General features: G+C 36.6%; 1 protein-coding gene across 6 annotated transcripts in view; it reads right to left on the bottom strand.

Annotated features, from left to right (window-relative positions):
- Positions 1 to 23,647, bottom strand: part of GALNT3 (polypeptide N-acetylgalactosaminyltransferase 3) — a 52,567-nt gene that overhangs the window by 8,863 nt on the left and 20,057 nt on the right. For 3 of the 6 annotated variants that reach the window (XM_073883057.1, XM_025852335.2, XM_025852322.2), the window contains 6 exons: positions 14,836 to 15,456; positions 10,714 to 10,886; positions 5,790 to 5,939; positions 3,738 to 3,972; positions 3,134 to 3,251; positions 1,465 to 1,665 (listed from right to left, as the gene is read on the bottom strand). In XM_073883057.1, the coding sequence (XP_073739158.1) occupies positions 1,465 to 1,665; positions 3,134 to 3,251; positions 3,738 to 3,972; positions 5,790 to 5,939; positions 10,714 to 10,886; positions 14,836 to 15,347 (1,389 nt within the window). In that variant the 5' untranslated portion in view covers positions 15,348 to 15,456. Of the gene's footprint in view, positions 1 to 1,464; positions 1,666 to 3,133; positions 3,252 to 3,737; positions 3,973 to 5,789; positions 5,940 to 10,713; positions 10,887 to 14,835; positions 15,457 to 19,215; positions 19,234 to 20,872; positions 21,060 to 21,121; positions 21,216 to 23,647 lie in introns of those variants that run through there. The other 3 variants (XM_073883042.1, XM_073883053.1, XM_073883045.1) reach the window with 3 other exon arrangements.

The raw sequence follows: 23,647 nt of genomic DNA, 5'->3' as shown, positions 1-23,647 counted from the left end.
CCTCTGCCAACATCAATGTCTTTAATCCAGAGGTTTTAGCAAAAAGGGTTAAACTCTAAAGGACTCTGGCTAACTTATGCATTTTATCACAAGATCTGTTTGCCCTGTGGTAAAAACAAGGGTTTACTGGCTCGCTTGCCCCTTTGTGGGTGACAAGGGAGTGTAAGCTGCAGTTAGCGTCCACCTGCCTGCTTAACCAAGTACCCGTGTGCAGTACACAGTCTGCCCAATTTGTCCTGCCGGCCTTAGATAAACAGATAACAATCTAATCCAGTAGTGCTCTGACTTTGCATCTTACTAACATGTTACAGGGAGATACTGGAGACCAAAGAAAAGCTGGAAAGAGGTAACCAGACCTTCTGTTTTAACAGTCAAAATGTTAATGCCCTTTAATCTCAATATATACCCCCTGCAAATCAGCACTGTTTTTTACAAAGAGTTGGGTGCCATTCACTGAGGCACACTCCTAAAACGTCTAGTTCATTTACCACAACCAATACTGAACCTGTTGGACCTCAGTGCCAATGTATTAAGCATCACAATTCTGCAGAGCTTTTATCCATGACAGGTCAGTAACAACAGTGCCATACATTTGTGAACATTTACTTCTTTATTTCATGACTACTCTGGGAGAAAGGCAAGTATTTCACCTCTCAAGACGGAGAAGCAGAGAGAAGGTTGGCTGAGCACACACCCCATGTTGGGCCAACCTCTCAACCACCCTATGAAGTGTCATCCCATTCTACAGTCTCAAAGGGGCTTTGCCAAGGTAACCCCTCCAGCAAGCAGTGGAACCAGAACTTGAAATAAAAAAAAAAAAAAAAAAAAAAGGCTTGGGGCACCTGGGTGGCTCGGTTGGTTAAGCGTCTGCCTTTGGCTCAGGTCATGATCTCAGGGGTCTGGGGATCAAGTCCCGCATCATGTTCCCTGCTCAGCGAGGAGTCTGCTTCTCCTTCTGCCTCTCCCCTCTCCCCTCTGCTTGTGCTCTCTCCCTCTCAAATAAATAAATAAAATCTTTTAAAAAAATTTTTTTTAAAAGCCTTGATATTCCTGATTTATTCTCCTGCCACATTCTGACTCTTGTGTCCATCCCCAGTTCAAAAAGCCACTTAGCACCTTTCTTTAGGTGTTAATTTCATCACCTAAAACCAGTTAAAAGTGGTTCCACTTAATCTTACTTTTCTTTGAGGAAAATCCTGAACCAAGGCAGTTACAAAAACGAAATATCTTCCATATTTAAAGAGTAACATCAAGTGAAATGCCTAAATTTTTTAAAAAGCAGCTTACTTGACTTTTCCTTAAAAAGAGAAAAAACCTGGCATCAATAAGATATATTCTGAGTTAAAAAAACCAACTTCAAACATAATTTTTTACAATGTTTTGTACTTGAACTGACTCAAATAAGAGAATATGTGAACTTGGTATGGATTTTAATTGTAATTTAATTATTTAGCTCTAACTTACTTGTTTAACAATTTTTGCTGCATCTGTGTTTCTCCTATAAAATATTTCCTTGTATTCATCCATCCAGACTTCTGCAAGGCGAACTTGGTTGCGAGCAATCACCTGAGTGCCTTTTGGAAACGTATGAGGGCTTTTGCTGCGAAAAACATGTCCAACAACAGAGCAAGGCATAATCTCCAACTGCCCACCACATTGCCATACCTGATAATTAATGATATTTGTTTAATTTACAGTATATTTACAAAACCAAAGTGCTGCTTTTAAGTTCATCTTTAAGATACTAATAAAAATAAAATATAGAAAAGAAATTTATTATAACCACAAATAGTCTCCATCCCCTCCAGTTCAACTTAAATTCTTAAATAATAAAAAACAGTTTTATGAAATGGTACAAAAACTAAAGACAAAAAGGCATATCTTCAGAAAGTAATTTAATAAAATAGTGATTTCAGATCTTTCATAAAAACAAAGCCCCACGTTTCTTTTTTTTTTTTTGCAAACAATTATGCAAGCTCTTTAATATATACCAAAGACCAAAGGCTCTTTTGTATTTGACTTCTACCTTCTTATACAAGCTACATGGTCACTTCACTTGAACCAAAGATTCTCTCTTCTATGGCAGGAACTCGCAGTCTCGGAGTAAGTGGACCCAGACTCTATTTACCCCTTGCATATTCAATTTTGTAATTAAGAAAACAATTCCAGATAATACCCAAGTACAATCTTGTGAAGTAGTTGGTCATTATAAAAAACTGATACCTATTTAGAGATAGGATAGTCAAAAAACTTATTTGGGAAATAATCTATTAAATCAATACCTACTCACTTAAATATCTTTAATACAGCAATCAGTTCTGCCATAGTCACTAAGCAAAAAATCTAAAATGAAGACGTGTTTAAATAGTCTGTACTAGTATTAGGGCAAGCGGTCATATTCTTTTTTTTAAACAAATGAGAAAACTCAGTGGCATATTTAATTCAACAAATTGTGCCTGAAATCTAACATGTGTTAGGGGTTGGGAATACTTAAATGAATAAAAAAAGGCCCTCCCTTGAGCAGTTCAAATTTGGCTAAGATCATCATTGCCATTATGTGATGGAGCCAGAGCTAAAACTTAAATCTTCTAACTCCTAGTTCAGTTCTTTTCCCACTACATTCCAGTCTAAAAGATGTAAAATGAATGACAGAGTCTTTACAGAAAATGAACTCATGAAATCAAATAAGTGTATGTGGAGACCATCCAAAGTTTTTGTTTTGTTTCTCATATTAACTTTTAATATGCATAGGAAAAAAAAAAGCTCATTTAATGCAAAGAGTTAATGTCTTTTAAAATTATACACAAATGTTTTTCCATTCTGACTCCCTTGATAATCAACTCATTTCCTGAAGCACTAGATTGAATTATATTTATCTTGGCCGGAATTCAATAGCTACAAGTGCATTAATTGGTGCTATTGGCTGAACAGAGGCATTTAACTGATTCCTCTTGTTACACTGGCAGCAATGAGTTACATTTTAAAAGAAATACCCTTATTCTAAAATTTCTAGCAATTAAATTTTAGAAAGCACAAAAAGTAAAGACTGCACACATCTATGATAATCTGTATCAGCCAATTAGAACAAAATGTGTATTTTACTGTTTAATATGTACTATATTTATAAACTTACTCTGAAAGACATTTCTATATTTTCACCTCCCCAGATTTCCATCTCTTCATCGTAAGTTCCAATATATTCAAAATATTCTTTTGATATGGAAAAAAGGCCTCCTGCAAAAGTGGGTGTTCTGAAAAATAATCCATTGTCAAACTTCATTATAAAAATTAAATAAGAAAGAGGAATTTATTTAAAGAGCAACTGAATCAAATTCCCAAATTAAAGAGCAATCACAATTTCAAAAGTTTTACATAGGTTAACAAAAACTAAAAATGCTATCTTCAGAGTCAAGTTTTGTGGGGGTGAAGGGAAGTAGTTTAAATATCCTTTCCCAGCAGAACAAAATTATGAAGTGTCTTCTAACCAAGCCTAAAGATTCTGAAGTAATGATTATGAGGAAGATGAAAGACCTCACTTACTTCTACCTCCTACTCAGTAATATCATGCATAAGTAAATATATATATATAAATGGCTTTTTATTCCCTACATAGAATGTGTATGTTCTTTATTTCGTTAGTGTGAATTACCTTGGAGGCAAAAACTGTAAAAAGGAAAGAGTGATTACATGTATAAATAACTGAACTGCATATAAGACTTTGAGAGCAATCATCTTACTTAATTGGGTAGGTTTCATCTTTCCTTCTTTGCCTCTCGTGATCAGGAAGCGATTCCCAGCCAAATGAAAGACTCCAGTCAAAGTTTCCACGGTTGTGATTACTTCCATAAGGAGAAGGTTTGTTGAATTCAAACGTGTTTAGATCTATGGATGCAATATCCGGACTCACAACTGCTGTGTAGTTCTCGGCTATTCTAGCCAACAAAGGTTCTAACCAGCCATAGAAACACTCACCTGGAAGGAACATAATTCTATTCAATCCAGTGAAAACACTGAGGGTTTTCTCCTTTGTTTTTTGAAGACAGTTTAGAGAAACGAATAATAGTCAATTGTGTTTTGAACATTTAACATCGAGGAGATTTCTTAAAGGTTTCTTGTGATAAGATGAGGGTAAAGCGAGATTCAGCATATTTAGGAAAGCTTGTATACAGGAGATGATCTTTTTTTTTTTTTTGCCTCAGTGAGGAAGTAAAATGACACTGGAGTATTTAAATTTCAGATGCTGTGTTTCCCTCTGAAATGAGCTATGAGTCAAAGGTAACTTCTTGCTGATCCATGCCACCTAAACCCAGAAGTGTTCTGATTTATTAAACTCCCCCTGAGAAAGGTATAGTAATCAAAATCGTCATTTCTCTGAGTCTTAGGAGAAAATAAGTCAAGGAGTCAGAATATTTTGATTTCAGCAGTTGGAGAAGGACCATTCAAACCTGCCCCAGCCCTAATGGAAAGTGGGGGCAAAGGAAAGCCATAAAAAAAGTCTTGGCCTGGCCAGGCTCACTTAACACACAGAATTCAGGAGATTCAGTCCTACCCAGGTTTCCCCATCAGGCAGAGTCTGGCAGTTATTAGGAGGACCACTTGGTATCATGGAGATCCATCAAATACATTTGCCTGAAAGGAAGAATGCCCAGTCTGACATAATTGTAATTTTGGACCAGGAGAGGAAATATTGGAGAATGAACTATTTCCTTTTTAAAACACCTCTCTCTTCATTTAAGAGCCAGGTATTAAGAAAGTACTGGATATGATAACTCTAAAAAGACTCAAGCAAATCCAAAAGCCCTCCGTAACAATTAGCATATAACCAAAACCATTTGCCAGGTCAAACATAATCTAAGGGCTAGTCAATTCAATTCAAAATTAAATGCTCATACAAAGAGTATAACCCACTAAATTTATAGCTGAGGGACTAAGTGACATTTTAGTAATTCCTAACATGTACTTTATTTAATTTTTTTATTTTTTCATTTTTCTAAGATTTTACTTATTTTTTGAATGAGAGAGAGAGACAGGGAGAGAGGGAACACAAGCAGGGGGACTGGGGGAGGGAGAAGCAGGCTTCCCGCAGAGCAGGGAGCCCGATGCAGGACTCAGTCCCAGGACCCTGGGATCAAGACCAGAGCCGAAGCAAGGCAGACGCTTAATGACTGAGCCACCCAGGCGCCCCTCCCTAACATGCACTTTAAACATGGACTCTAAAAATGCTATATACTTTATTTAAAATCATTGACGCTGGAGAAAAAAACCATTAAAAAAAGAAAAGGAAAAAAACAGTAGCAATAAAACAAACAAAAATTGGTAATATTCATAGAAAAATGCCAGAAGAGGTTGGAACACAGCACAAGAGGAGTCTGCAAATCTTTGAAGAAAGAACTAAAATACAGAAATTGAAAGTATCAGGACCAGGACAAAACTTTCATTCATTTTAAACTGTAAGAATCAACAGTAATAAGGAAAAACTTTTTTTTTTTTTTGACAGAATGAGCATCTGAAAAAAAGCCCAGGCAAGGATAACTTGCTGGGGAAGTTGGTCACTGAAGGATACTGGAGTTGAGGAGCCTAAAACACAGAGCGGGTAAGAACTGCATTAAGTTAAAGGGGGTTCCTACCCAGAGCTGTAATCTGCTTCGGCCGTCATTGCTATAATCACCAGTTGAAAATGATGTTAAAGAAAATACAATTAGTCATTTAGAGAAAGGTCGTCTTCAATTTTTAAACTGGAGGGAAGCAGAGGGAAAATGTTACAACTATGTCTGTACATATATACTTACAGTGAGCATCTAAAAATGTGAGTGTTTCAGCTGTTGCAACTGCTGCTCCTAGCAACCTTGCAGTGATCAGACCTTTTCTCTCTCTTTGTCTGACTACTTTTACTATAGAAAATTGTTTTATATATTCTTCTAGTTTATCATGTAAGTACTCTGTAAGAAAAAAAAATCAGGATTAATTCTTCCTAAATTTATATTCATATATAACACATGAAAGCTAATTAAAAAAAACCACAGAGCAATGATATCTCCACATTTGTTAACAGTTGCACACGCTCTTCCGTTAAGATGAAAATTGTATATTTAGCTCTTTAATGAAAAAAAATATAGCTATATATGCAAATCTTAACTTCTGAACTACTATAACACAAAACGTTATAACACAGACTTCTCTTGTACATGAAATATCAATAAATATATTTGGGAGAAAGCAGAGACTTCAAATGGAGTAGACCTCAGGAGTTAAGAAGACTTATTTAGGGGTCTAAGAACATTAGCTAAGGGAGTGAGGGAAACTGAATTTGGCCAAAAACATATTTGACACTTTTTTAAAATTGGGATTTAAATTTGGAAGTTTAAAGAAAAATGACAAATATCAAAAGGATTCTGATACTTAGGCAGTGATCAAAATAATTTAAAACCAAAACATTGAGGAAAATGGCAAATAGGGAAGTCCAAGGCTATCGCAGTTTGGGAATATTTTTACAGAGTCAGCATAAAATTTTTGAAAGCTCTGGAGTCCCCTGACACACAATTTTTTTTCCAATAAAAATATGACAGAAGAAAGGAGCATGTTAAAGTGAGGAATGAAGCTAAAAACAGGCTAAATCTTATTAATGGGTATATAATTTAAGATATTCAACGTTCCAATTGGGATGAGAGACAGGATAAGCAAGAGTTAAAACAGTAGATAAAAGAAAACACATTAATCCCGTCAGTCAGGTGTTGCTCAGATCGTGAAACAACTTAAGTCTGCTTTTTCACCATTAAATTCATGATTCTTTGTTGAGTATATAATACAGTTCCTCAGGTGGCCTTCTTAGGCTCATAGTACAGCCTCAAAAAGATCTGGGAATGCTGAGAACATCAATAAATGTCCTAGGGTAGATGTTCGCTTCTGCCAGATTTCAGAAGCAAGTACAGATGACTTTATCTGTGATTATGTTTTTTTTTTTTTTCCTGTTCTCCAGTGGTACAGATAAATGAGTTGCTTATTCAAAGCTTAAACATTCATAAAGGAGGTGAGAGTCCAGGAACAACTTCTGTGGAAAATAAATCTAAACACTGTTGCCACAGAGTAATAGACTAACTTTTTAACTGCCTTCTCAGGTACCTCAGAATTAATTCTCTGAAAGACAAGCAGGATTGTAATTTATCTTAAGATAGAAATCATGGATATTCCTGTTTTAACCATAGATTTGACTTGTAAAATAAAAACTTATATAAAAACATTTCAAAGGTCTTAATGGGGATTGATTTTTTTTTTTTAATGGAGTCACTACAGATTCCTTCAGTAAACTGTCTCACTGTTTGATTCGTTAAGGAATTTTTCATTTACCCACAACTTCTGAACTTCCTATAAATTTTTATCTGCCCCTTAAATTCAGTCCCCATCTGTGCCCATCTTTTTGTAAGGTTAAGAGCACAAAGCTGTGAAATCTGATCTCCTGGGTTTATCTATTTATAGTACCATTACTTTTAGCTGTGTGACCTTAGGTAAGTTATTTTATTTTACCTGTACCTCGGTTTATCTCTAAGATGGGGATAATAACACCCTCACAGGGGATTGCTGGGAGGATAAAATGAAAAATTACTATACAAATAAAGCATTTAAAACAGGGCCTACGCTCTGACAATGTTGATTATCTTTTGTTTTACTATCATTGGGACTTGCCTATCTTTGTCCCTTGATTATCCACATATTTTTGCTGCTTTTCCCTAAACCAACTGAAATCAGGGATTATCATTTCTACCTCACACACTCCTTTACAGTGACTAGGGACACATTTTCCATAGTGGGTACTCATCATTAGATAGACTATTTATTCAGTAAGACAAATTAATTATATTAGTATGCAAAGATATCCCTCACCAAGAAAACTATTAATTATTATAAAGAATTATAAAAATATCCAGGCCCGGGCGCCTGGGTGGCCCAGTTGGTTAAGTGACTGCCTTTGGCTCAGGTCATGATCCTGGAGTCCCACAATGGAGTCCCACATCGGGTTCCCTGCTGCTCAGCAGGGAGTCTGCTTCTCCCTCTGACCCTCCCTCCCTCTCATGCTCTCTCCTTCTCTCTCTCTCAAATAAATAAATAAAATCTTTAAAAAAAAAAAAAATATCCAGGCCCTTTGACCAAGCAGTCTAACTTACCCAAAGATACAATTCAAATGGAGGAAAGTAACACAAGCACAAGGGTATTCACTAAACACTGTAGAGTGAATAAAGGTGAACGGTTAAGTAAAACGCATCTAGTCCATCATGGTCATCAAAAATAAAGTTCTGAAGGTGAAAGAAATGCGCTAATATTATATGAAAATGTCAGATTTCAAAATTGATTTCTGGCATGGATATAATTAGATAAACATGTTTATTTAGACAGTGATTAAGAGAGAAAGAAAATTAAAATGAAATAGGAAGATTATGATTGGATATCACTTTTGTTTTTTTTAAAAGAGATTTTATTTATTTGAGAGCGAGCATGCACGTGTGCGCACGAGAGAGCACGAGAGAGAGAGAGAGAGAGAGAGAGAGAGAGAGAGAGAGCATGAGCAGGGGGAGAGGCAGTGGGAGGAGCAGACTCTCCACTGAACAGGGAGCAAGGTGCGGGACTCAATCCCGGGACCCTGGGATCATGACCTGACCCAAAGGCAGATGCTTAACCAACTGAGCCACCCAGGGCCCCCACTTTTCTTTCTGATTTCCTTGAAATCTGTTAATTTATTTGTACAATTAAATAATAGAAGTTACCTTCAACTGAAGGCTTACTACAAGTAGCCTTACTGTGGCCCCCATTTCTCACTGCTTGAAAAATCAAACAAAATAAAAATCATCTGAGAAGAAAGCTCACAAAACCAGAGCAGGAATTTTTTTTTTTTTTTTTTAACGACAAAACCTATGAGAGACATGCAGAACTTAATCAAATGTCACTTAAAACTCTATGGACTGTATGACCAACTTGTTTCTGCTTCAGTAAATCTTTGGAAAACTCAAAAAAAAAAAACAACAACAACAAAAACTCTATGGACTATAGACCAAGTAGAAAGAATCAGAAAAAATTCAGAACATTTTAAGCAGTAAATAAATTAGTTGATTACAATTAAGTGGTGATATAACCTGGGTAGGAGGATTGGAAATTCAAGTCAGAGATCTGCATGTAGTGTTACCCATGAGGAGGAGACTTGAATTATAAAACTTCCCCACTTGGTGAACTGGTTTCACATCCAGGTCAAAAATCTCTGGTGATAAGCAACCTTATTCCACTTAGATGTTAATGTAACTTCAAAACATAATCTCAGTTCACTCGTGATATTTTGAAATTATAGAAATGTTTAGGATTTTATGTAGAAATAATTAAATAAGCCAGGTTAATAATTTTATGCTTTATTCACTTACTATCATTTCTTTTTTTTTAAGATTTATTTATTTATTTGAAAGAGAGAGAATGAGAGAGAGAGAGCACATGAGAGGGGGGAGGGTCAGAGGGAGAAGCAGACTCCCCACTGAGCAGGGAGCCTGATGCGGGACTCGATCCCAGGACTCCAGGATCATGACCCGAGCCGAAGGCAGTCGCTTAACCAACTGAGCCACCCAGGCGCCCCTTATTATCATTTCTTAAGTCTGGATAAATTTTGTTATTGATGACATGTCACTTAACAAGCAGTATTTTTTTTCTTTTTTCATAGTATGTAAAGTAATGGTTTATCTTAAAATAGATGTTGCTTTGGATTTGATGAAAGAGTATTACTATCTCCATTTTATAGATGAAGAAACAGCTAGTAAGTAATAGAGTTGGAATTTGACCTTAAAGAATTTGGATCCAAACTCAACTCATTCAGGAATAAATTCTGTGATCACTGAAATAATCTGTATCTGACTGATATTTAAAATACTTGTAATGTTTGAAAATTTAGCAACATAGGGTATTTATCTGATTAGCCTTGTGATTCCAATTTAAAATGTATAATTTAGGACCTGACAATTGACTGGTAACTTTAAGTATAAATGCATTAAAGAATTTAGTTAACTTTGTAAACAATATTGGCATATTTAGCAGCCACAGTAAAACAGAATGTAGTGACTCTTTAATGATTTTTAACTACTCATTTATATTATTAACATATTATTGATATTAACTCAGCTAATCCTCAAAACAACCCTAGGAGTTATGCACTACTTATGTATTTCCTCAATTCTACGCTGCACAATTGGATACTTCTTATAATCAATGGCATCTTTGTTTAATTGTGAGGGTTTTTTATTCAAGTGGTAAATAAACTAATGATGTATTATACATTTGATGAAATATGGCATTTTCCCCATTTTACTGAGAAAGAAACTGAGACATAGAGGAATTAAGTAATTTGCCCAAGTTACATAGCTGGTTAGGACCAGAGCTGGGATTCAAACCAAGGCAGCCTGACTCAAGGCTCAAGTTTGTGTTCTTAACCACGATGCCTTACAATAAAAGTCTTACATTGAGGATTTCCAAAGTTATGAATCATGCTACTTCATACATTTCTGAACTCTAAAATATTTAAATATGGACACCCTTAGGTTCTTCTTTCATCTAGCATACGTACCATTCAAGGTATTATATTCAAGTTCTGAGGTGGCATACAGAGAGTACAATATAATAAAATAGACTTTGGACAACATCACACGGGATTTACTTGGGAAACAATCTAATTTGCATGTGCTTTCTTACCATCTACACTAGCATCATCCACCAAAATGATTTCCTTCAGCAGTATGGCGGGGGAAGAATAAAGCACACTGTGGACAGTTCTAAGCAGCGTGGACCAGGCTTCATTATGAAAAACTATTATGACACTGGTGGTAGGCAGGGGAGGACAGCGCTTAAATTTTTGTTCAATACATCTAGAAGAAGTCAAAGAAGTAGAAGAACAATTATGAATTTTATTACTTTATTTCACAGCTATGTCATTACTAAAATAATCATTATTTAACCTTTATCACCATAGGAACAATAGTGGACAAATTTTTTCTATGTAAGTTGATCTTAATGCTATGGAAATATAAATAGATCACAACAAATTTTTTTACACAGAGATCATGTCCACTGATACAGATTCCATGTCAAGGATTAAAATACGCTATTGTAAGTTTCCTCAACAATATAAAACACAAATAGCATTTCAAAAAGGGAAAATAACCTACAAGTGACACAAACCTGTAAAAATGGAAAATACTTGTAACTGCTCAAATAAAAACCAAGTTTTTCTCCTTCCTTGTAGAAATCATCCTTTTTTCTTACTACTTGCAATTTTTTAAACAGTGCAACTTTATTAAATGAATATTTAGCTTTGCAGAGATTCTTATTTTCCTATGTAATATTTCTCAAGTTTTTAAAATCAATTTACTTAATCTATACTTGAACCAAAAGGGAAAAAATGGCTTACCATAAAATCTGTTTTTTTATTATGTTTATGACTCAGCAAGACTTATTAAGTTGCTACCATATGCCATGCTGTGTTAAAGATCTTGCTCTGATAATCTGATCCATAGTTTATTTAAATAAGACCTAGCATTTTAAAATACTAAACTTAAGAATTTTAAATAAAAATCCTAAATCCTTGTTAAAAGTCCTGTGATCCTGTTACCTTATGAAACATTGATGGGCACAAGGAGAGAGATCCTAAGTAGTTTTTGACTGATTAATGGTACTACCCATTAGTTAAACACATTAGTTACAAATTAATCTTGAATTCACTTTTAATATGAATTCAAGATTAATTCTTGAATTATTTTAATTCATTTTAATAACATCTCCCTCAATGAAAATAATCTTCATGTGAAGCCATTAGGTGTGGGTGGATCTGTACGGTCTCCAGCCTTTGAGACTGAAGCTGACCACAGTCCCTTGCCTACTGAGTTGAGATGGGGATCAAAAAATATAACATATAGTAGAGGGCTTCAGACCACCGTAAAACCAAACAAAGTGACCCAGGGACACAAAAGATGTGTGGTCTATGGTAAAGATAAATAAAGAAAATAACTATCTTTCAGTTCACTTAAAAATCATAAATGGTTGTACAATTTTAGAAAACAGAGTATAAAATCTTCCCACACAGTCAAAAGGCACTACAAATACATTGTGGGAACAAACAGTGCTGTTCAAAACCAAAGATAAAGAAGTAAATCATTCACTTATGGAGATAAGAGTCTAGCACACTTCAAATACTCTGTGAGGGTCCGTGGAGAAACCAGAGCCCCCAGTATGATACCCAAGGCCTGGGAAAGCCATCCTCAGAGAGACACCCTATAAACTCTCATGAATCATTCTCATAGCCCTACCTCAGTATGAATGTGTTTCAGATCCTTTTCTGAGAAGAGGTCTTTAGGGTGGAATATTTGTAGTGATAAAAAAGGAATTAGATTGAGGATAAAGTATTAACAGAGTGTGTCAACACTGCTGAGTAAGAAAAGGAGAGGAAAGTTATAAGTGAAAGTGATTTTGCTCTCTCGTGCCTTCATGATTTCAAATATCTATGCATAATCAGAAGCAAATAATCACATTCATCCTCACTGACAGATGAAAGCAAACCATTTATTTTAGATTGAATTTTGGATAAACTCCCAATTAGAAATAAAGTCCAAACACAAACTACCTATTCGTAATTACTCTTGACTCACAATTACACAGAAACAAATGACTAAATATAAGCTTGTATTCTTAAGACATAAAGGTTTACAAACCAACATAAACTAAAAGTAAAAATTATTAAAAACTCCATGCTATTTTCCTTTAAAAAAAAAAAAAAAACCTTATGACTTAATTGTCTTATAAGCATTTTGGGGAGGAGTTTGGGGATTAAAAAAAAATTTCCCTACATTTACTTGTCATGGGACTAATAAACATATATTGAGAATTACAAAAAGGTTTTGGAATTTTAAATATAAAACCTCACAAAAATTCTCATAAATAAAATATGATCACTTTAATCTTACAAGGCCTTCCCTCAGTTTAAGCTAGGATTTATCTGCTTAACTGATAACTACTAATACCAAGTAAAGGTGTCATGTTATAACATTAATGCAAGTGATAATAAAATTTCGCAGGATGATTTTATAAACCCCAATTATTCTGAAACAATAAAAAAGCATGTTAAACTTACACTTTAGAAATTTTTTCACGTCATTTAAAGTAGTGAAATCAAATAACTTACCAAACTGACTGCATATTCCCAGTCAAACCATTTGTAAAATCTAGCATATAGATATGGGCTTAAATTATCAATTACATGAACATCTGCCTTTGGGAGACCCTGGATCTATATTTTTAACGAGCATGGAAAAGATCAGCAATTCTTCAGAAAATGTGTTCCTTGCTGATACAGGTTAAATTTAAACTAAGAAAGTGTTAAATCTTCACCAGTTCTTCACAGTTCTAGGTATCCAATTCCTACCCAAAAAAGGTTCTTTTGAGTGCTTAGTTGTTTTTGACTTACAGTAATTTCATTAGTGAATATTATTGTAGCTCCTTAATTCTATATTGGGGGGGGAAAACTTATCTTGAGCTGACACTGACTGTCACATCAAAGAATAAAAATTATGCTTCTTGATTTGTGATGTGGATTGCTTTTTAGTCAAGACCTCTCCCCAAATCAGTCAAATGCAATACTGCATTTTAACTATTAACATAAGAAAGGAACTATTCTGTGCCTTGTTATAAAGGTAGAATATTTTACAGACATTCATTTGTTTCTTCACACATTCATTTAAAAATGATGAGCACCTCAACTTTGAATCACACAGATTAGAATAGAGAGACAGAAGTCTAATCTACACAACTTCAATATTGAGGGATTCATAGTTAGAACAGGTATTCATGATCATAACTCTAGAAAAATATGAGTGAAGCCATAGACTTAAGTCTATAAAAGTTCTTTTCTCCAGGTTCACTTCCAAATATAATTCTATCATAACCAGAAAGCAAATATGTAGGCATTGCTTGCTTGCAGTTTGTCTATCTTACACTTTCAACCAATCAACAGGTGGTTTGAAAGTGGTGGAATTTATTTTAGCCTATTTGAATTCAAATAGAGCATTTGAACACAACCTCAAAGATAACAAAATGGTTAACTAAGGAGAGCATAGTAGGATGTGGAGGGAAACCATAGTAAAAATACTGTGTACTTGAGGTAACATGTAAACAAAGTGACATAAAAAGCAATGTTGGCCTCTCAGAAGCTAAAGGGAGACAATTGTATACATATGATACTCAACAAAACTCTGGAGAAAAAAAAAATCATAATTGAATTAGCAATTTAACAATATTGGTCCTTAAAAGAAAGGTTACAAAAGCTTACAGCGCATTGTGAAATACAATTACAGTACTGAAAGTAGCCACAAAGTCTGTGACTTAGTCATAGAATATTCTTATCTAATAGCTCCAAAGTCTTGGCACTTTTTTAAACATTTCTATTTATTCTATAGCAATACACAGAGGAACCGAGACAGCTCCTCCGCCTCCCACATTTCCCATAAAAACGGCCCCATATTCCCTACTTAATAGGTTAGAAAACGATAGCATTTAAGAATAAAGGATTTCTTTGTGGTTCTACAGCAGTCAGTTCTAAAATTTAGTTTTCCAGTTTGTAAGGTAACAACTTTTCATGTCTGCAATGCCTCACCAAGCATAGATATGGTTGGCCTCATTACTAAACAAAAACATAATTAAACAAATTAAACAGCAATTGTTGATATTTGCCTCAGTGTGGCTGAAGAACAAGCACATTCCTTAGTTAAAGCCCCTCCCCAGAAACCCTAATGTTAAACAGTAAACAACGAACATTCTTCAACATACTCAGGAGGTCGAGTGTCTGGTCCAAGATCTCGGTGTAAAGAAATCCTGTCACTTGCAAAAGCGTTAAAACAGTGTTTGGCTTCTCCACGTTCTTTTTCCTTCTGCTCTTCAACACTTAAATTGGTTGTCTTGAATGCTTTACCAGAAGCACCAGGTGCATTGGAATCCTGAGGTGGGCGGTCAAGAACTGGTTTCAATTCTGCTGCTGTATAATATCCTTGCAAACAGGGTCTCTCACCAGCATCAATGCTTTGCCTGACAGGTGCTCCTATTTGCATTTTTGGCATTGCGTCTTTAATATTGTTTACAGCTTCTAACATTAAATCAAACATCTTGTTTTTGTTTATATTTCTTTCCATCTTTGATTCCTCTTTGGAATATTGAACACTTACTTCTCTTTGCATTAAAATCAAAAATATTATAAAGAAAAAAATTACTGTACCAAGCTTCCAGAACTTTTTATGATAATGTCTTTTAAGATGTAATTTTACTAGTCGCTTTATGTGAGCCATTCTGACATTAAAAGCTTGCCACTTGACAAATAACAGTTATAGTTTCCTCTGTTACTTATATTTTTTATCATAGAGCTGCTGGCAAGAAGATTTCATTAAATGGTAATACCTATAAACAGAAATGATAAATGGCATTAGTAGCTATTCATTCCTATAGGCAAGGGTCAATTCATTCATTCAAGCAACAACTAAACATAAGGTATAAACAACATACTCTTATGGTTAACAAAAATACAAAGATATCTTGCCCTCAAGAAAATTACACTTGTGGGCGCCTGGGTGGCTCAGTTGGTTAAGCGACTGCCTTCGGCTCAGGTCATGATCCTGGAGTCCCGGGATCGAGTCCCACCCACATCGGGCTCCCTGCTCAGCAGGGAGTCTGCTTCTCCCTCTGACCCTCTTCCTTCTCGTGCTCTCTATCTCTCATTCTCTCTCTCTCTCAAATAAATAAATAAAATCTTTAAAAAAAAAAAAGAAAATTACCCTTTTGGAAGAACACATTGTTATAATTAGCTATAATCTATTAAGGCTATAAAACATTAGGGATTTCCCTCCAGTAAAAAAACAAATACCTTGTAAACTGTGGCTAACATTTACTATATGATAGGCATATAATTATTTCTATAAACAAATTTAGAGAATTTTTAAAAAGGTATCTTAATGACCAAAGGGCCAAAAGACTTCATTGAATTGATTATAAAGAAAGGGGGAAATCCATAAGAAAGCAAAGGTATATAGGGACTGTTAGGCATACATCTAAAATAGTGGCTTTTATTTTATGGAATTTGCCCTCAATGTATGAACCTCTACTCCAAATGAATCAGTTAAGATTATAAACTGGCATGCTCTCAAATTTGTTTACCTGATAATACTTGTGAATCCTGACAGAACCAATAAAGACTAGAAAATTAAGAGCATCTATTGCATTTTTATACCACAGCTATTTTTCTTTTCTTTTGTTTAACCACAGCTATTTTCAACAACTCACACAAATACAAAATCTAACAGCAAAAAGAAGATGGCACTAAGCTTTACTTGAAGTGACTCTAAAAAGGCAACAAAGACCACTGAGTTACAAAAGAAGTTTTGGTGGGCGCCTGGGTGGCTCAGTTGGTTAAGCGACTGCCTTCGGCTCAGGTCATGATCCTGGAGTCCCAGGATCGAGTCCCACATCGGGCTTCCTGCTCAGCAGGGAGTCTGCTTCTCCCTCTGACCCTCTTCCCTCTCGTGCTTTCTATCTCTCGTTCTCTCTCTCTCTCAAATAAATAAATAAAATCTTTAAAAAAAAAAAGAAGTATTTGGTTTAATAAAATACTGCTTGCAGTTGACCTTAAGAACAGAGCAACATGTTTATTAAACTCTAATATGGGTCACCAGAAATGAAAGAAAGAAAAAGAAAAAAGAGAACTTTGATGACAGCCTGAGTCACAGTGAGGGTTGATTTTCTTTATGATGAAGTTTTAAAAAAGGCAATATGAAGAGGTTTCAGTATATAATTACATACCATGCACCATTATACTCAATCCTATTTGCAGGGGCAAAGGGGAAGGAAAATGACTTTTTCCCTAATTCCTAAACATGTTTTAAGTCAAATTTAATTTATAGAAGTGAAAACTACATTTGACACTATTCAGTTTCTCTTCCAAAGATATTGCTAAATTTAAAATTAAAAAGCCAAGTTCTAAGATGGATTCTCTGGCCTTTAGTAAGACATTTTAAGCTAAATAAATAAAATAGGCAGAACTTGAATAGTTAGTTCTATATACTACCTCTATTTGGAAAGGTGTGTATGTACGTAGGTATGTATGGAATAGACACTTTGGCTTCAAAAGATAACTCAATTATAATGTACATTGCTCATAAAAATGAGATTTCAATACTACTGAATTTGGGTTGCTTCAAGAGCCGCATGTAAGAATTAAAATGACCTGGTTAGCTTTTTATATTATTTGAAGACATAATATAAATAGTTTCAGAACCACACAAATGTTGCTGTGTAAATTCTTATGTATCAAATGTTGTGCTAGGCTCTGGCTACCAAATTAAAGATAGCTCTTACTTTCAAGGAGCAGAGACCAGGAAATATGGCATGCCAACATGCAACCATAAAACATGTGCTAAGATGGAAGACTATGAAAGCAATACAGGAGGTCAGGAGAAATGTTAGGGAAATTTTGCCAAAGATAACACTGGTGAGCAGAACTTGAAAGATAAGCAATTTTTAGGCAGGTGGACAAGAGAGAAGAGAAAGAGAGAATGACAGATGCAAAGACATAAAAGCAAGACAAGACATGGGCAGCCCAAGTGGAAGACACAGATAGGAAATAGCAGGAGGGGCCACTGGGAGGTCACTTAAAGACTAGCACACAAAGTGAGTCTGGAATCCACCAATTTTGTTCTGAGTGGAAGGAAATGGATGATTTTAAGGAAGAATCATAATCATATTTATGTTTTAGATAAGTCACAGGTTCCTCAGCACCAGTAAAGGTGAATACCAAAGAAATGAGGAAGGTAGAAAGGATGGAGAGGACTAATTCAGGAGTACAGGAAGTAGAATCAAATAGGACTTGGTGAAAGAAAGGGAGAATGGAAGGTGGATGGCTGAAGTGATGACATTAACAAAAGCAGGGAATATAGGAAGAAGGGTAGACTTGGGGTGGAAATTAGATAATTTGATTAGATAATTTGTTCAGTTGGGGAGACAAATTTGAGATGCTGATAGGACTTCCAAGGTGAGTTCTCATGAGCAAAAAGATATATAGGACTGAAAATCAGGGAAAAGTTCCCTGATTTTCTGTGCTAGAGATGAAAATATGGGAGTCAGTCTTGGAGTACTGAAGAGTTCCCTACAGTATATACAGTAAAAAGGCCAGAGAAATAGCTACATTTAAGGGGTGGGAAACTGGAAAGAAAGATCAGGAGGAATATGAAAACAAAATAGAGGACAGTCAAGGGAAAACAGGTTAACAGATAAAGTATCCATGTCATGTGGATATAGATTTTACAACCTGCAGTTTACCCTTGAGAGATGTTAATTCTTTGACAGTTGGTTCATCTTTAAAAGTAAACTGCACTAGACCTAGTCCAATGGGCTTTAGTGCAAAACCAGGAATGAACCTTGGCAGAGAATCCACTAGACTAGTTATAGTCTTGCCTCCACGATCTAGGGCTTAGGATCTACGGTGCATTCAGATTAATAGGGCAACAACCTGATCTAAGAGGTTCTAGGAAGATAAGAACAGGCAAAAGTTGAGGCTTCATAGGATAATGGTCACCTATGAAATACTACCTGATCACCTTTAATCACAGTTTGATAAATAGATATAAATCAACCTATGTTCACCCTCCTTCCTGTCTCTGAGACAACCACAAAAAATCCCCTTCCCCAGTGCTGCTAGTGATACTAGATCTCCTGAGCAGCCAGATGTAAACTAGATTAGGAATTTGAGAAGGAATGAATGATCTCCTTAGGATGTTTTAACAACACATAAACCAGGAAAGGGTCCAGGGAAAGTACAGAGTAAAGGGAGATGACAGAACTAGATACTTCTATAACAATGATGGTTTTCCCAAAATATTATATGCCAGAAGTCATATTTGTGGGTAGGGTCAGGAATGATAAAGAAGGATGGAATTAATGAGGTGGTTGGAAGAAAGTTTTTTTTTTTTTTTAGGAATAAATTATAAACTAGAAAAGTCCTTCATCAATTGGGCAAATAATCCTATCATTGTGTGTGTGTGTCTATCTAAAGAAGTCACTCAATTAGTAGGTTTTAGTTTAGGATGTCTCCAATGAGGGAGTCAAGGAAAACTCATGAAGGATACAGATAGTGTCTCCCTCATTCATGGTTGTTTTTCTGGCACTTACCAGAATGTTGGTGACACAGTGAACACCCAATATAGGTTTGACTGGAAAAGGAAAGAAGGACCAAGATTCCATTTATTATTAGAAATAATAAAGCGATAATTCATTTCTGTTAAATATTGATTAGGTCCCTGATATTTTAACATTACACAGGTTCTCATTTAGTCCTCCAACAATCTTGTGAAGTCATTCCCATTTTACTGACAAACACTGAATGTCAAACAGATTAAGGGGCTTGGCCAATGCCATTTGTTTAAGTGGAAAGGTAGCATTCTCCCAACTGTGTTCAAATTTGAACTAAATTACTGAGCTTTTAACTTAAGTTATCTGAAATAAGATCTTTAAGCGTCAAAAATTGATACTCTAGGGGCACCTGGGTGGCTCAATCAGTGAAGCGGCTGACTTCTGATTTCGGCTCAGATTGTGATCTTGGGGTTCTGGGATAGAGGTCTGACTCAGGCTCCGCACTCAGAGGGGAGTCTGCTTGAGGAGTCTCTCTCTCCCTCTCATTCTGCCCTTAACACTGCTTGCGTGCACTCTCTCTAAAATAAATAATTTTTTAAAAAAAGAAGAATTGATATTCTAAATGTAAGGAGATAAGGGAAAACCTAAGGAAAGAACTAAAAATAGCTTCATATCACGTAAGGTTTTCTGGACAAATGAGTTAAAAAGGAAAAAAAAACCACACAACTGTTTTCAGAGCCTATTTTTAGAAATAAAGATTGAGGATGAGAGTGTAGATTTTAACAATGGAGGATAAACAGATTGAGACCTTTCACTAGCAGAGTCTACTAACATAGGAACAGGATGCTTTCCTCTTTTCAGATTATTTCAGAAGGGAATAGTCTTTTAGCAACTGCTCATCACTTGAAGATTCCAACATAAATCTCCCAGGAATTTTTATATGACTTTTCTGTCCTTTGCTGCTAATGTGCAGTATCAGGATTCCATTAATGAAAATTACACTCAACATTAAGCATCTCTATCAGTGGTCTTCAACTCTGGATACACATTAGCAGAAAGCTCTTTAAAAAGAGTGCCTTAGGCTTCCCCTCTAGAGAATTTGATTTAATTGTTCCAGGGGCAGGGCGTAAATAGGGCCTGTTTTTGTTGTTATTTTAGGCTTTCTATATAATTCCTTTTTTTTTTTTTTTTTTAGATTTTATTTATTTGACAGAGACACAGCGAGAGAGGGAACACAAGCAGGGAGCGTGGGAGAGGGAGAAGCAGGCTTCCCACGGAGCAGGGAGCCCGATGCGGGGATTGATCCCAGGACCCTGGGATCATGACCTGAGCCAAAGGCAGATGCTTAACTGACTGAGCCACCCAGGCACCCCCAAAATAGATTCTTGATATATAATGACCAAAAGTTATTTTGACTTAGAGAGATTAGATGAAATCCAAAGCATGAATGGCCCAGTTTCCTGAAAAGGCTTAGAAATTAATGGTGATATAAATGAGGCACTGGGGTTTTATTACTAATTATAGTGTTGTAAAATCATTTTTAAAATATTTTATTCCCATCATAAAGATGGAAAAACCCATACTCTGAACAATAAAACACATAATCCAACATAATAAATGAATGAGTTAAAGAAAACCAGGATTCTTAATTCCCATTCCTGGGAATAACATCATGTTCCTAGACCTCACTACTTACCAAATTTGAAGACCTATGTGAAAACAGCCAGTGAAACAAAACAAATTTCTCCTAGAATCAACTTCCAATTAAACTCAGAAGTTTCGAGAGGGGCGGAGCAAGATGGCGGAGGAGTAGGAGACCTAGATTTTGTCTGGTCTCAGGAATTCAGCTGAATAGGGATCAAACCATTCTGAACACCTACGAACTCAACAGGAGATCAAAGAGGAGAGTAGCAACAACTCTCTGAACAGAGAAGCGACCACTTACTGGAAGGTAGGACGTGCGGAGAAGTGAATCCGAGGCGATATTCGGGAGGATAGACGGCGGGGGAGGGGCCTCCGCCGGCCGCTTCTGGCAAGTGCTAGAGCCGCGGAGCACAAAATCGGAACTGTTAGAAGCCGGCTCCGCTGAGGGACGTCGCTGCAGTGGCTAAGCGGGGGGCGGAACCCTCGCGGGACAGTGTGGTCTCAGGACCCTCGGGGTCACAGAAAGACCGGGGGTGCCTGAGTGCGGCAGAGCTCCCAGGGATCGGAGCGGGGAAGCCGGCTGCAGAGACGGAGCCGAGGCGCGGGCTCTCAGCTCGGGGTTGCCATAAACTGTGATCCGCGGCCCAGTCGGGCCACTGCTCCTCCAGCAAGGACCCAACAGGCGGCAGAGCCGGGGAGACTCCCCTTCCTTCCCGGGGAGGAGCGGTGTGAGAACGCACCACAGGGATCTGCTGGGTTTGGAGACTCCACACGGGGTCAGGTGCCAGAGATAGCAACGCTCGGTCACAGGCCGGGTGAGCACGGAGTGCGGCCGGAGACCGGGGACACGGGAGTGACTGCTTTTCTCTGGGGGTGCACTGAGGAGCGGGGCCCCGAGTTCTCAGCTCCTCCGGGTGGAGATTGGGAGGCCACCATTTTTGCCCTGGTCCTCCAAGGCTGTACTGAGAGCTTGCAGGGAACAAAAGCTCCCGAGAGCAAACCCGAGCAGTTTGCTTAGCCCGGACTGACAAGGGCAGGGTAATTCAGCCTCCTGCAAAGACATGTGGAAACCACAGCAACAGGCCCCTCCCCCAGAAGATCAGCACGAACAGCCAGCAAGCCAAGACCAAGTTTACCGATAAAGGAGAACGGGAGAACTCCAGCGCTAGGGGAATACTGCACATAGAATTCATGGCTTTTTTTTACCATGATTCATTAGTTCATCAAAGTTAATTTTTGTTAACTGTTTTTTTTTCTTTTTCCCTTTTTCAACCAACATCTTATCAATCTCCTTTTTTTTAAAAAAAATTAAATTATTTTTCATTTTTAGAGTCATATTTTATCCCTTCATAGTAATTACCCTTATTTTTGGCATATATATATAAGTTGTTCTCTCTTTAAAATTTTGAGATACAGTTTCTTCTAACAGATCAAAATATAACCTAAATCACTAGTGTATGGCTCTGTTCTAGTCTCCTGCCTGATCACATTCTCTCCCTTTTTTCTTTTTTGTTTTTTTAAATCTTCTTTCTTTTTTCAAACAACTTCTTATCTTATCAAGTCCTTTCATAAAATCTTTTATAATTTTCATCTTTACAGTCATCTTCTATCCCTTCATTGTATCAACCCTTATTTTGTACATATATGTCTTTCTTCCTTTAAAATTTTAGGAGGCACTTTTTTCTAACAGACCAAAATACGCCCAAAATCTAGTGTGTGGCACTGATCTATGCACTAGCCTGATCATATTTGATCACATTCTGCTTTTTTTGTATTGTTCTGTTTTTGTTTTTATCTTTTTTTTTTCTCTTTCTTTTTTCTTTCTTTCCCTTTCTTTTCCCCTGGTTTCAGGTCTTTTCTGATTTGCATATAGTATATTTGCTGGGGACGTTGTAAACCTGTTAGCATTTTGTTCTCTCATTCATCTATTCTCCTCTGGACAAAATGACAAGATGGAAAAAATCACCTCAGCAAAAAGAACAAGAGGTAGTACCGTCAGCCAGGGACCTACTCAATACGGACATTAGTACGATGTCGGACCTAGAGTTCAGAATCATGACTTTAAAGATACTAGCTGGGCTTGAAAAAAGCGTGGAAGTTATTAGAGAAACCCTTTCTGGAGAAATAAAAGAACTAAAATCTAACCAAGTCGAAATCAAAAAGGCTATTGATGAGGTGCAATAAAAAATGGGGGCACTAACTGCTAGGATAAATGAGGCAGAAGAGAGAATCAGTGATATAGAAGACCAAATGATGGAAAATAAAGAGGCTGAGAAAAAGGGGGAGAAACAACTACAGGATCACGAGGGCAGAATTCGAGAAATAAGTGATACAATAAGACAAAACAACATTAGAATAATTGGGATCCTAGAAGAAGAAGAAAGAGAGAGAGGGGCAGAAGGTATATTGGAGCAAATAATAGCAGAGAACTTCCCTAATGTGAGGAAGGAAACAGGCATCAAAATCCAGGAGGCACAGAGAACCCCTCTCAAAATCAATAAAAATAGGTCAACACCCCGACATCTAATAGTAAAACTTACGAGTCTCAGAGACAAAGAGAAAATCCTGAAAGCAGCTCGGGAGAAGAGATATGTAACCTACAATGGTAAAAATATTAGATTGGCAATAGACCTATCCACAGAGACCTGGCAGGCCAGAAAGGACTGGCAAGATATCTTCAGAGCACTAAACGAGAAAAGTATGCAGCCAAGAATACTATATCTAGCTAGGCTGTCACTGAAAATAGAAGGAGAGATAAAAAGCTTCCAGAACAAACAAAAACTAAAGGAATTTGCAAACACGAAACCAGCCCTCCAAGAAATATTGA

The sequence above is a fragment of the Callorhinus ursinus genome, unplaced genomic scaffold, assembly GCF_003265705.2.
Source record: "Callorhinus ursinus isolate GAN/ISIS: 27379988/994484 unplaced genomic scaffold, GSC_fseal_2.0 scaffold2, whole genome shotgun sequence".
In the NCBI taxonomy this organism is placed as follows: domain Eukaryota; kingdom Metazoa; phylum Chordata; class Mammalia; order Carnivora; family Otariidae; genus Callorhinus; species Callorhinus ursinus.
This window is presented reverse-complemented; position numbering and strand designations above follow the sequence as displayed.